This window comes from Eublepharis macularius, chromosome 4 (assembly GCF_028583425.1).
Source record: "Eublepharis macularius isolate TG4126 chromosome 4, MPM_Emac_v1.0, whole genome shotgun sequence".
NCBI lineage: Eukaryota > Metazoa > Chordata > Lepidosauria > Squamata > Eublepharidae > Eublepharis > Eublepharis macularius.
Genome location: NC_072793.1, coordinates 173385431 through 173399640, shown reverse-complemented (window position 1 = coordinate 173399640; position 14210 = coordinate 173385431). Strand labels below are relative to the sequence as shown.

Below are 14210 nucleotides of genomic sequence, written 5' to 3'. Positions count from 1 at the left end.
GCTTTGTCTCCTACTTTTGCATTCCAGTCACCTATGATCATCAGCATATCTCGTTTAGGTGTATGATCAATTTCTTCTTGGACAGTTGTGTAAATGTTTTCAATTTTTTCTTCCTCAGTATTTGTAGTTGAAACAGAAACTTGAATGACGGTTAGCTTAACAGGCCTTCCCCCTGAAGTCTGACTGATACTAGGTCAGATTCTGCCTGCAGAGAGGGTCCTTTCTGCTTCATGGAGTCAATCCAAGGGTTAAAGGGAAGCCGATTCCATTCCTAGAGAGGACGGAAGATGGAAAGTCACCTGACTTGCCACAGTCACTTCCTTTTAGAGCCATTGGGTGAAGAGCAGAGGAGGCGGTGTTGTTGGATTTTTAGCAGGTAAAATAGTATTTCCTTTGCAAAATACCTCCCTGCTTTTGAAAGGCGAATGATGCAGAGGGGTCCTGCATTTGGAGTATGAGGGGCTGAGTATCAACTATATATCATACAAGTTTATCAAGTACAGTTTATCAGTTAAAACATTATTAACCTGAAGATTCCCTTTCTTAATAAACGTTTCTGTTTCTTTCTGATGCCTCCCTTTCACTGGAGGCTGGGCTGAGTTCTTTCTACAGCAGGACATGTACCTTGTGCTGTTTTCCTCTGCTTTCTGCAAACTCCCGCAAAAAGGCCTCTCTTTTGTTGTGTGTTCTAATCCCTACCATAAGCCTGCTGTTGATGTGGTGCAGGCATACTCCCACATGGCCGCAGGTTTCTTCTTGTTTTTCTGGAAGAGCAAACTTGGATTTTTGGAGGGTTCCCCTCTCCACTCTTCTATGGCACACTGAAGGAACAATTCCACCAAGAGGCTCAGCAAAGCCTTTTCCAGCAATCCAGTCTGCTCTCTTCTGGGTGACTTTGAAGCTTGGCACATTCCCTTGCTTTTGCTAATGTAGAATCTTTGGCTTCCAGAAATCTGTCTCTCTCTTGGGACCATGGACTCCTGGGACAATCTGAGCCTTTCTTATGCTTACAGGCCTGCCTTGACTTCTGATTGATGTTCGGGGGTCAGATTCTGCCTGCGGAGAGGGTCCTTTCTGCTTTATGGAGTCGATCCAAGGGTTAAAAGGAGGCTGATTCCATTCCTAGAGAGGCCGGAACACAGAAGGTCACCTGACTTGCCACAGTCACTTCCTTTTAGAGCAGAGGAGGTGGTGTTGGCGGATTTTTCAACAGGTAAAATAGTATTTTTCTATTGCAAAATACCTCTCTGCTTTTGAAAAGTGAATGGTCCAGAGGGATGGCTGCATTTGTGGGCGGGGGGGGGGGGCAGAGTATCAACTATATAACATATAAGTTTATCAAATGCAGTTTATAGGTTATAAGATTATTAAGCTGAGGATTCCCTTTCTTAATGAGCTTTTCTGCTTCTTTCTGGTGCCTCTCTTTTGTTGTGTGTTCTAATTCTTTCCAAAAGCCTGGCATTGCTGTGGTGCAAGCATACACTCAGGTGGCTGCAGGTTTTTTTCTTTTTTAGTGGAAGAGCAAACTTGGATTTTTGAAGATTTCCCCTCTCCCCCCTGCTGCAGCTTGGCATGCTTCCCTTGCTTTGGCTACTGAAAGATCTTTGGCTTCTAGAAATGGGTCTCTCTCTTGCGATCATCGACTCCTGGGGCAATCTGATCTTTTCTTAATGAATTAGCTCCCCAAAGTCACGTGTCCGACACAGGTTTCTCAAATCAGCCACAAATCTTTGACTGGCTTTGCTTTCTTTATTTTTCTGTTGAGAGAATTTTTATGCTGCCTCTCCAGGGAACCTGTCTAAGGTGCTTTAAAAAAGGATAACACTATAAAAATTAAAAAGGATTAAAAGCTGTTCGTTAAACTTCCAGCATTAAAAATTGAGCCGTGGTCCGTATCAAACAGATTCTCTCTCAGAGATCCCCATATTTACCCTCGCAGAAACTTCTCTGATTTGTCTGACAGTGGCCAGGGTGAAAATAATATCCCCCGGAGGTGCCTGGAATTTCTTGCCAGAATCACTGAACCTCTCTGGCTTGGACTGTCTTCCTCCTCTGGAGTCATTCCCACTGTGGAGTGGACTTCACTCTGGATGGGACATTCCTTTCCTCAGGGTCAAGTGACGTATGATTCTTTCAGGCCCTTTCCTTTCTTCTAGCCTATTTTCCTCTCAAATCTCACTTCAATGGACAGAAAGACATAGGTAGGTAGAACTATGGAGGTTTATTGGTGTGCTGGATACGTCGTTGCTTATAATTGTTTGACTGTTCCATTTTTGCCATTTCCTTCTCCGATCTGTATTCCGGTCAGGGAAATAAAACTCTTTTCTTTTTCTTCAGTGAGTTGTTTTTCTTGTGAGAGATGGTTTGGCCTTGAGTTATTTAATTGTCCCAGAGACAAGTCTTTGGCCTGATGCACAATGGAGAGGGTCTGATCTTCGTGGGCCCCATATGTTTTCCTGTGTTTGGGTAACATATCGAGAAGATTAAAATTTAATATTTGTTCCAGCATTAAAAATCCAGCCGGAGCATTAAAAACATAGCCCCTTGAGCAGCTCAAAGTGAATAACACTTTTGAGATTAAAGTGCCCTATGAAGAGAATATTCCAAGATTAGCTCCGGTATCAAAAGGTACCCTCATTTTTTCTGGGCCTACAGTGCTCTTCAAACTTATCGTGTTTAGAGTTCTTCTCTGCACAGTTAGTGAAAAGAGGTGAAATAAACCAGGAGGTTGGGGCCCTTAAAGGCTCAAATTTAGGGCTTCCTTCCTCTCCTCTCCAGAGCTTCCATGAACTCGTCAAGCTGTGGTTGAACCTTTTCTGGTTGTCCGTGGCAGGATTGGGGTGCCCCAGCATGTTTTGGGGCTCTAAGCAACTGCATCCTGCATGTTAATCACACTTTACAACTTCACAACCTCTTTGTAAATTGGCAGCGTCCTCCTGGTCCCAAGTGGTGTTCTCTGGTTGGTGAATGCTTCCAGCATCTCTAGTTTATAGTTCAGCAATACATTTGTTGAGCAGAGTAGATCCTTTCTGCTAACTGTGTTGAAGTTCTTCTGGCTTCTTATTTACTGACACAATTTCAGCATGAGCTTTTGTGAGTCAGAGGCACCTCTTCAAATGCGCTTGTACAAAATCTATGACTAAAAAAAATCGGTGCTGGCTTTTCCGCAGGTCATAGGTCCAGTGCTTGCTTTTACAGAAGAATCTGGCAGAGGGGGAAGGAGGTCTGTCACTGCAGGTGGAGGCTGTTTGGAGAGGAAGATGGAGGGAGAGACAGACCCAGCTGATCCAAAAGCTAGAAAAGGCCCTGATGCCACCCAGGCTGGGAGCAGAAGGGGATTGTGGGAAGGAACCGTGCAGAGGAGCCTGGGAGACGACAACTTCCCTTCAGATGTGCCACGCCAGCACTTCAGGCAGTTCTGTTACCAGGAGGCTAAGGGGCCCCGAGAGGTTTGCAGCCAACTCCACCATTTGTGCCTCCAGTGGCTGAAGCCAGAAAGGCACAGCAAGAAGGAGATGCTGGACCTGGTGCTCCTGGAGCAGCTCCTGGCCGTCCTGCCCCCGGAGATGGAGAGCTGGGTCAGGGAATGCGGGCCGGAGAGCAGCTCCCAGGCGGTAGCCCTGGCCGAAGGCTTCCTCCTGAGCCAGGCAGAGGGTGAGAAGCAGGACCAGCAGGTGAGAGGGTTTCACTAAGTAGTATCTGGGACATAGAGTATGACCAAAAACACCCTCAAAATCCACACGGATCGCCCTAACCGTTTTTGAATTCCCCCCCAGCCTGCTTCCTCATCCTTTTCTCATCAGTTTCCCTTTTCTGGTATTCCCACTTCTGTTTCAGGTGCAGAAAAGGATCGCGCAGGACTATTATAAAGGAACAACTTTTCCAGGTAACATCCAGCTCCATAGCTGCGAATGAGTTCTAAAGGTTTTACATAGAGTTTTGAATAACATGGGAAGTAAGATTGCACCCTGCAGGGCCCCACAGGAGAGTTCCCATTCTAGAGATAGCTGATCTCCAACATCCACCCTTTGAGTCCGTTCCATGAGAAATGATTTAAACCAGTCCAAGGCACATCCTTTGATGCCCAGCTCTGTTTCTACATGCCTAAACAGGATGGCATGGTCCACTGTGTCAAAGGCTGCAGACTGATCCAGGAGGAGCAATAAGGAGGCATGGCCTTTGTCTATATACAGACGGAGATCATCCACTAATGCTACTAGAGCTGTCTCTGTCCCATGCCCTGGTCTGAATCCAGACTGGAAAGGGTCTAGAGCGCTAGAGTTTTCCAAGAAGATCTGGAGTTGGTCAGCTACTGCTCTCTTAATCACTTTGCCTAGAAAGGGCAGATTAGAGACTGGGCGATAATTGGCCACATCAGCTATGTCTAGGGATGGTTTTTTAATTAGTGGACAGATAACTGCCTGTTCGAGCGACTGGGGAAAGGTGTCCTGAGTTAGTGATTGATTCACAATAGATCTCAGCTGTTCACTTATGTGATCAAAATACGACATAAACACTCTGTAGGGGATCAAGAGGATAACTGTTGCTGCTTCACTAATTGCAACTCTTTTTCCATTTGTGCTGATCTTGACCACATGCAAAGAAATTCTGGGATGGGAGCGGAGGTTTGGTCACAGGATTTAGAACTGCCTGTTCCTTGCTTTTCTGAGTTCTTCAGGTGAACTCAGTACCATTGGACAAACAGGCCATAATTTTATATATGCTGTGCAAGAAGATTGGACAAAGATTTGAAGTGAAAAAATTTCCGAAACACGGATGTAAGGATTGTTATGACCATGAACCAAGAGAGGGAGAATCTTTTTTTCCCCTCTCCATGAACTCCCTATGACTCCCAAGTCCTTTGTGGGGGAAAATGCTTTGCTCTAGTTTCTCATTTTAAAAATCAAAGGTACCCTCAAAAGGCCTGAGGAAGGAAACACCTGGAATTGATTTAAAATCAGTCCAAGATGAGAAAAACTGATCGAGATTAACAATGATGATATTATGAGAATCTATCGAACAGGCAGGAGAAAATACGACTTTCATTTGCATTTCTGAATTCTTCACGTGAACAGTTATCTTCCAATTCGTTTAGGTGAAGCCTTAAAACCAGTGATATCTTCTTTATCATCACTTGGTGGCAGAGAAAAAGCCGCTTCCATGCAGCAGGACTCAGTAAGTGTGGAACTGAGGATCCTGACCTTGGGTGCCTCCCTCTACCCCCCCCAGGTCAGAAAGAATCTCTCTCTCACTCTCTCTTTTTGCCTCTTTCCCCTTCCTGCTATCTGTCCTGCTTAATAGACAAAAAATGAAACGGTCTGATAGAGGTTTGAATCCTAAAAGCAAGCAAGTAATTATAGATCCCTTAGAAGTTTGCCCTTAGAAGTTCTTTCTCATTTCAGGGTCTGGTGACCTTGGAGGAGGTGTCTGTGCACTTCACGGAGGAGGAGTGGGCCCTGCTGGATCCGGACCAAAGACGCCTTCACAACGAAGTCATGGAGGACAACCGTCAGAATGTGGCCTCTCTGGGTAAGGTTCTCCTTTCTCTTGAGTCACAGATGCTTATGAAGGACTCTAGTAGGACTCCTCCAGTAGAAGTTCTCCGTAGGGCAGTGGAGCAGGTCTGCACACAGAAACAAGGAAGGGATTTGGTGTATGTAGTGGACTCCCCAAGAAAGCTCCTCCCTCCCCTCCCAAATTTACCATGGTGGACTGAGCAGGCTCTTTGTTCTTCAGAGGCACAGAATCTTGAGTGTAGATAAAAGTCCATTGAAAGAAGGGAAGGCAGAAGGATTGGCCTCCGTAACAGTTTATGAGATGTCAACTGGACCTTCTCAAGGGACTTTCAGAACAGCTGAGGAAACTAGCATTCTGTTAGTGTTAGTATTAGGCCCTCAGTGTCCAAGAAGACATTTCCTTGGCCCAAGGACCTTACAATCTGCCATTGGACATGAGGAGGATAAATGTGGGTGGGAGGGGCCCAAAGGGGTGATTTAGGGTCATTCTAACTACATTGTTCATTCTACTACATTAATGCTTACAGCACTGTAGGCTTAGGCGTGGTGCACATTTGTAGAAAAACAAGGTGGCAAAGTCCTGAAGAACAAACCAAGAAAACAGAATTTTAGCAGGGGAGGTTTCGGTCTCTGTCAAGAAGAGCTTTGCCTGCTGAATTCCTGTGTCAGGAAGGTGCTAGGCTGCAGAAAAGTGCTGTTTTGAGTCCCCTTCAGAAGGGTGGGATAAAAAAATGTGAACTAGTGAAATCAGATTTATAAGCGTTAAAAATAATTTTCATGTTGTAAGGAGGAGTTCATGGTTATCAGGATCCATCACCAACTTTTCCCATCCTGAGGAGGCTGTGGGGTCTCTTCAGAGAGAGAGGCGCCTTTGGACAATTGTCTGAGCCACTTTGGATGGTGTCAGGCTGGGATGCTGGATCCTTCTTTCCTTTGGAGGGGGCTCAGATACTCTGTCCTGGTGGCTGTGTCTGGCTAGGGCTTCCCTTCCCTGTGCTGAAGTTCCCTAGTCCCCTGTTCTCCTCTCTGGGCCTTGAAAGGACTTCTAGTTCCCAAACCTCATTCTGTTCCCATGCTGCAATAAAATAGAAATCCAATCTTCTGAAACAGAGAAAAAAGACAGAGATCAGCAGGTCTGTACTTACTTGTACAGTGCAAAACTTTTAATGGTGTATCCAGATAAGGACCGCTTTGGCTAATCTAAAGATTTTTAATCCAGGTAGATAACTATTAGTTTCTAAGTAATCAGAGAAAGGGAACCATTTCTCAATAAAGTTTGTTGTGTTCTGCTTGATAGAGAGCAGGACTTGAGAGTCAGACTTTTATAGCAAGGGGAGACAGTATGGCAGATGGTAACCCTCAAGATCTTAAGCCCCATTTATAAAATAACAAAATAATAATAAAACATCATATAAAATAGAAATAGTATGAAAAAAGTAGTAGGAGATCTACACATAAGTGTTTCCAGATGTCTAAAAATAAGTCCATCTGCAGTTGTCTATATATCATGAGTTCCAATATCGATAAAGTTGTGAGGTCCCCAATCCATTGGACTTAATTATGGATTGGATGGATTGAACTATGGAAGGTGTTCATTTGTCTCTCCAATGCTGTAATAGAAGTATTTTAGCTACAGTATGGGCACGGCTTTCGCTGCAGTATGGGCATGGTTAGAGTCTCTAAGACTTTGAGACAGGAGAATAGTTTAAAAGTACGTACACGTCCTCAAAAATTAATGAATGTTCTAATACATTAATATGAGTGATAACATACTCCTAGAAAGACCTGAGAAGTGGACGCACCCAAAACATGTGCTTAAGAGATGCGTCCTTTATATTGATTTCACCTCTCTACAGGAGGATAGTTTAAAAAGAGAGCCAGCGGAGATCACTCCACAGAGGGCTTATTAATTTCATCTTCACCTCCCCCAAAGGCTCTTTCAATTTCACCTCGTTTGGGGAGGCAAAAATAAAATTAACGAACCCTCTGAGGAGTGATCTCCACCGGCACTGTCTTTTTAAACTATGCTTTCTGGCTAACTCTTCATTTCCCTACATTTGAGCATCCTCATGTAAGATGTCTTGTGTAGAGAGACTCTTAGTATTTAATGCACTCAAAACAGCAGCCATTGAGGTCCTTAAATTTAAGAACCTCCACCCCTTGAAGCTGCTCCAGGTGGTCCATCTAGACTAGTATCATCTCTGCAGATTACTAGTGGAGCTTTGGCGAGAGAGGGCATTGGACCTTGGATGTGATGCAATACAAGGCAGGTGATGTGTTTGGAAGCAACAGGGCCAGCCTTTATTGGTTGGTTTCTGTGATTTCTTGCCTCTTATCCTGCCCTTCTTTCAAGCTGCACAAAACAGCATTTGTGAGGTGAGAGATCTGCCAGAGGTCCCTCTAAGTCAGCCTCCCATTTCCCACAGCGGCCAACTAGAGTCTCTGGAAGGTACGCAAGCAGAGGAGTGGTGCCAAAGTCTCGTTCGCAACCAGCCTTCAGAGAGATGCTGCCTCCAAACATGGAGGTTCCACTGCAACATCTTATCTCTGACAAAACTACGATACATGAAAAAGCAACAGCTGAATAATACATGGCAGGGTTTGACTCCTTCTATCCTGCCATCACGAAGAGCAGTAAATGGCCTTTTTGCCTTGATTCCGCATTTGCTTTAAGGTCTTACTAACCTTTCCTCTTTATTCCAGAGCCTGAAGGTCCCCAGGAGAAGCTCAAGGGAGGACCACAAGAGCTCCCTTTGGAAGGGAAGCAGCAAAGAAGACGCACTGGAACAGACTGGAAGAGGGGGAGTGAATCCTGTGCTTCTCAGGGTGCTGAATCCCAGGACTTCCCCCCAGACCAAGGAAAGATCAGTTGCCCTGTATGTGGAAAAACATTCAAGTATAAATCAGTGTTTAATAGACACTGGAGAATCCACAGAGGGGAGAAACCGTATCAGTGTTTGGAGTGTGGAAAGGCCTTTGTTCGGAAGGAACACCTCTTGGAACACAAAAACATTCACACAGGACAGAAACCTTATAAATGCTTGGAGTGTGGTAAGAACTATGAAAGTTATAAATGCTTGGAGTGTGAATGTTCTGTAGTCCCCTGTTCTCCACTTTAGGCCTTGAAAGGACTTCTGGTTCCCAAACCACATTCTGTTTCCATGTTGCAATAAAAGAGAAATCCATTTTTCTGAAACATATAAAAAAGAGAGACGTCAACAGGTCTCTATGGATTAGTGTGGTGCAAACCTTTTTATGGTGTATCCAGATAAGGACTCTTTGGCTAATTTTTACCCACTGGAGAACGGAGGAATTTCTCAAGAAAAAACCACTGAGTAGTCTCAAAAATGTTCAGAGAAAACAGTAGACAGAAGAGAAGCAGAGCACAGAACAGCTAAAAAGTTAAATCACTTAGAAACCTTGTTGAAAGGATGAGTTTTGGCCTAGTTGTTGATAGGTAGAAAGGTAGACTCTGGGCAAAGTTCAAGGGGGGAGGCATTCCACAGATGAGGAGCCAGCACTGAAAAGGCCCCAACTCCAGTGATTGTCGTTCCCCCTATGTAAGAGCAGAGAGCAGGACTTGAGAGTCAGACTTTTATAGCGGGGGGAAACAGTATGGCAGATGGTAACCCTCAAGTTCTCAAGCCCCATTTATAAAATAACAAAATAATAATAAAGCCTCGTATAAAATAAAAATAATATGACAAAAGTAGTAGGAGATCTACACATAAAAGATTTCCAAATGTCTAAAAATAAGTCCATCTGCAGTTTTCTATATGCCATGAGTTCAACTACTGATAAAGTTGTGAGATCCACAATCCATTGGACTTCATTATGGACTGGATGGATTGAACTATGGAAGGTGTTCATTTGTCTCTCCGATACTATAATAGAAGTCTTTTAGCTACAGTATCAGCATGGTGTGTCCATTTTGTTTACCGTCGATTAAGCTCCAAGAACTGGAGACAGGAAAATGATTAAAAAGTATATAAACATCCTCAAAAATTAATGGAATATTCTAATACAATATTAATATGAGTGAGAACATCCTCCCAAAAAGACCTGAGAAGTGGACATTCCCAAAGCATGTGCTTGAGAGATGCGTCCTTTATATTGATTTCACCTCTGTACATAAGGGTAGTTTAAAAAGACAGAGCCAGTGGAGATTATGCCTCAGAGGGCTTGTTAATTTAATCTTTGCCTCCATGAAGGCTCTTTCAATTTCACCTCATGTTCAGGTAGTCAAAAATTAAATTAACAAACCCTCTGAAGAACGATCTCCGCTGGCTCAGTATTTTTAAACTACACTTCCTGGCTATCGTTGCGTTTCCCTACATTTGAATGTCCCCGTATAAGATCTGTTATGTAGAGGAACACTTGGTATTTCATGCAATCAAACCTGAAGTCATTTAGGTCCTTACATTCAAGAAACACCACCTTTTGAAGCTGTTCCAATTGGTCCACCTAGACTAGTAACTTCTCTTCTAATTATTAGTGGAGTTTGGGTGAGAGAGGACATTAGACCTTGGATGTGATGCAGTGCAAGGCAGGTGATCTGCTGGGGGAAACAGGGCCAGCCTTTATTGGTTGGTTTCTAGAAATTTTTGCCTCTTATCCTGCCCTTCTTTCAAGCTGCACTAAACAGCATTTGTGAGGTGAGAGATCTGCTAGAGGTCCCTCTAGACTAGCCTCCTGTTTCCCACAGCGGCCAACTTGAAAGATTTGCAAGCAGAGAAGTAAAGCCAAAATCTTGCTTTAGGATTGTCCTGCTGGCAACCAGCCTTCAGAGAGATGCTGCCTCTAAACAAAGAGGTTCTGCTGCATCACCTCAACTCTGACAAAATTACCATACATGAAAAAGCAACCGCTGAATAATACGTGGCAGTGTTTGACTGCCCTTTAAGTGATTTCTGTCCTGTCATCATGAAGAGCAAAAAATGGTCTTCTTGCCTTGATTCTGCATTTGCTTTAAGGGCTCACTAATCTTTTCTCTTTATTCCAGAGCCTGATGGTCCCCAGGAAAAGCTCAAGGGAGGACGACAAGAGCTCCCTTTGGAAGGGAAACAGCAAAGAAGACGCACTGGAACAGACCGGAAGAGGGGGAGTGAATCCTCTGCTTCTCAGGGTGCTGAATCCCAGGACTTCGCCCCAGACCAAGGAAAAATCAGTTGCCCTGTGTGTGGAAAAATATTCAGATATAAATCACAGTTTATTATACACTGGAGAAGCCACACAGGGGAGAAACCGTATACATGTTTGGAGTGTGGCAAGGGATTTACTCAGAATACCAATCTTATTGCCCATCTACGTTTTCACACAGGGGAGAAACCATACAAATGTTTGGAGTGTGGAAAGGGCTTTGCTCAGAGGGTACATCTTACTATCCATCAACATTTCCACACAGGGGAGAAACCATATAAATGTTTGGAGTGTGAAAAGAGCTTTACTCAGAAGACACAGCTTACTATCCATCAAAGAATTCACACAGGAGAGAAACCTTATCAGTGTTTGGAGTGTGAAAAGGCCTTTATTCGGAAGGATCAACTTTTGGAACACAAATACATTCATACAGGGCAGAAACCGCATAAATGCTTGGAGTGTGGTAAGAGCTTTTCTCGGAGTAAAGATGCTACTATCCATCGTCGAATCCACACCGGAGAGAAACCATATACATGTTTGGAGTGTGGAAAGAGCTTTGCTCAGAAGAAACAGCTTACTTCCCATCAAAGAATCCACACAGGGGAGAAACCTTATCAATGTTTGGAGTGTGGAAAGGCCTTTATTCGGAAGGAAAACCTTTTGGAACACACAAACATTCATACAGGGCAGAAACCTCATAAATGCTTGGAGTGTGGTAAGAGCTTTGCTCGAAGTAAAGATGCTACTATCCATCGTCGAATTCACACAGGAGAGAAACCATATGAATGCCTGGAGTGTGGAAAGAGTTTTGCTTGGAATAAAGATCTTACTACCCATCGACGAACCCACACAGGGGAGAAGCCATATAAATGTTCTGAATGTGGGAAGAGCTTTGCTCGGAGTAGAGATCTTACTACCCATCAACGAACCCACACAGGAGAGAAACCATATAAGTGCTTGGAGTGTGGCAGGAGCTTTGCTTTGATTGGAGGACTTGCTGGTCATCGACAGATCCACACAGGGGAAAAACCATTTCAATGCTTGGAGTGTGGCAAGAGCTTTGCTCGAAATGCATACCTTACTGCTCATCAACGTATCCACAAAGGGAAGAAACCCTATATATGTTTGACATGTGGAAAGAGCTTCAGCCAAAACATGGAGCTTAGCTACCATGAGAGAATCCATGAAGAAGGGAAATCATCTATATATTTGGAATGTGGAAAGAGCTTTGTTGGGAATGGAATTCTTTCTGTCCCTCAGCATATCCACACAGGAGAAACCATACCCTGTCTTGGATCTCTCAACAGGGATCCAAAATGACGTACATTGTTCACTTCCCTTCCATTTTTTCCTCCCAGTAATCCTGCTGAAAGGAAAGTTATACTGAGAACAAATCACTGGCCCACAGTCAGTAAGCAACGTTCAGAGGCATCAGTGGGATCTGAACTTGAACAAACCCTCTGACCTCTTGCTGGGAACCAACATCAAGATAATTCACACTGTGGTATTCCCCGTTATTGTTTTTGGGTGTGAAAGTTAGACAATGAAGGAAGCTGACAAGAAGAAAACTGACTCATTTGAACGGTGGAGTTGGCAGAGATTTTACAGTTACCATAGTCGTCAAAAAGATAAGAAGGGGTTTTAGGCTCAAATCAAGCCTGAATTCCTCCTAGAAGCTAAAATGACAAAACTGAGGCTATCTTACTTTGGTCACATCGTGAGAAAACAAAACTCATTGGAAAAGACTATAATGCTAAGAATGGTGGAAGCCTTGACTCAGTAAAGGAAGCCACGGCCTCCAGTTTGCAAAGACTGAGCAAAGTTGTTAATGATAGGACATTTTTGTAGGAATAAAACACTGTGGCCCAATTCGAATGTACAGAGTGCTTGCGGAGTAAAAGGCTTGATGCTTTGTATAGTTTGTTTATCCGTAGCTCCTGAACTAGCCCCTCCCTTCTGTGAGTGAAGATTCTGTTCTGTTCTGTGTCAGTCTCTCTCCTGGACAGGACACATGAATGTTTCTCTCAGTTCGTTGTTTATATTATTGTAAATAGTTTTTAATGAAGTTCTTCTTTAACTAAACAAACTGACCTTAAATTATATTTCTTCTCACTGGACTTCACTGTGTACTCTGCTACACACATCTATGTGTGTGGAAAGGTGGTCTGTCCTTCACCGGGTGAGTGAGGGGACATGCCCCATACAGAGGATTCACAGAGATATTCACATCTCTCTCTCACCCCCCTCACAATTTTGAAGGTTAATTCACAGGGCTTCATAAGTCAGAAGTGGCTTGATGGCAGACCTCACTCACTCAACTCATTGCACCACAACACCTACCCTGTGAGGTACGTTAGCTGTAACTGTATTGTTAAGAATATAGCTAGAAATATAGGAGAACTGTTCCTGGATTTCATCAAGAAAATTATACCAGATGTGTTTGCACAAAAAAACAGCTGGCCTGGTTCCATAACTAGATATGCTACAAAGGGAGTTTAGCGGTCTAGAACTGAATAACCTTGGAGAGGGGCACGAGGCAGAGGAGTAACACGGCCCAATGACCTTCTGTCAATTAGAAGCTCCAGGTACTGAAAGTATTATTTAGCCAGCTACCTTGTTATTTTAATGCTATAGGGTCTGCTGAGATTGTACTGGCTTTTTAACAACTTTATTCTTTCTGTTATTCAATAAAGGTTTCTAGATTTTTACAACGGTGTTTATTTGTTAGCGAGACCACCTTGGAACCCAGGAAAGGTTCTTCTGGCAAATTTTTCTGGCTCCGCAGGGTTCTAGGTACTGGAACCAAGATGATGACACATTGCAACCAGGGGGTTTAGGCTCTCTGGAGTAATCCGTCACAGAGATGGTCCTTTAGATATGAGATATCGAGACCATGAAACCATGCAAAGATCGTGTTATTGCCAATAACTTGAATTGAGTCTGGTAACTGAAGAGTAGCCAATAGAATGGCTGCAAAATGGGAGTAATAACCATGTTCCACCTAACTCCTAATAATAATCGGAGGTGCTCTGCACCAACTGGAGTCTCTGAGATAACTTAGAGCGGAGCCCTGTGAGGAGTGCATTACAGCAGCCTAATCTCAATGTTACCGTGGGATGGATCCAGGTGGCCAGATCAGCCATGCCAAGGCAGGGGCACAACTTCCAGGCTATGTTGAGATTGAAGTTTGCAGGGTTTTTTGCAGCTCTCTTAACTGGCATCTCTAGCAGCAATACTGGATCCAGTATAATGCCTAGGCTCTTAATGGGGCCTGCAATGGTCAACTGCATTGAAAGTGGGGAGTATGATGTCCTTCAAGATCTCCAGTTTCCCACATACAGCATCTTCTTCTTGTCTGGGTTCATTTTCAATTTGTTTGTTGTTACCCTCTTGACCATAGCTGTCACCAGTGACTGAAGACCTCTACTGCATCACCACGGGAACTGGATAGAGAGAGAGAGAACTGGGTGTCATCCACATATTGATGGCATCCTATTCCATAGTTACAAATTATTTCTCCTAAAGGCTTTATATAGTGGTGGAATAACGTGGGGG

General features: G+C 43.8%; 1 protein-coding gene across 1 annotated transcript; it reads left to right on the top strand.

Moving 5' to 3' along the window:
- Positions 1-336: 336 nt before the first annotated feature.
- Positions 337-13304, top strand: LOC129327053 (zinc finger protein 345-like). Its single transcript, XM_054975475.1, has 8 exons — positions 337-376; positions 1014-1213; positions 3171-3674; positions 3838-3886; positions 5096-5175; positions 5403-5529; positions 8220-8567; positions 10519-13304. Exons 3-8 carry the CDS (start codon positions 3261-3263, stop codon positions 11973-11975), a joined length of 2475 nt encoding a protein of 824 aa, XP_054831450.1. The 5' UTR covers positions 337-376; positions 1014-1213; positions 3171-3260; the 3' UTR covers positions 11976-13304.
- The last annotated feature ends 906 nt before the right edge of the window (positions 13305-14210 follow it).

Coding starts and splice junctions, on each gene's coding strand:
- LOC129327053 (XM_054975475.1), top strand. CDS start 3,261: ATGGAGGGAGAGACAGACCCAGCTGATCCAAAAGCTAGAAAAGGCCCT. Junction 3,675..3,837: donor GTGAGAAGCAGGACCAGCAG/GTGAGAGGGTTT, acceptor CTTCTGTTTCAG/GTGCAGAAAAGGATCGCGCA. Junction 8,568..10,518: donor TTATAAATGCTTGGAGTGTG/GTAAGAACTATG, acceptor TCTTTATTCCAG/AGCCTGATGGTCCCCAGGAA.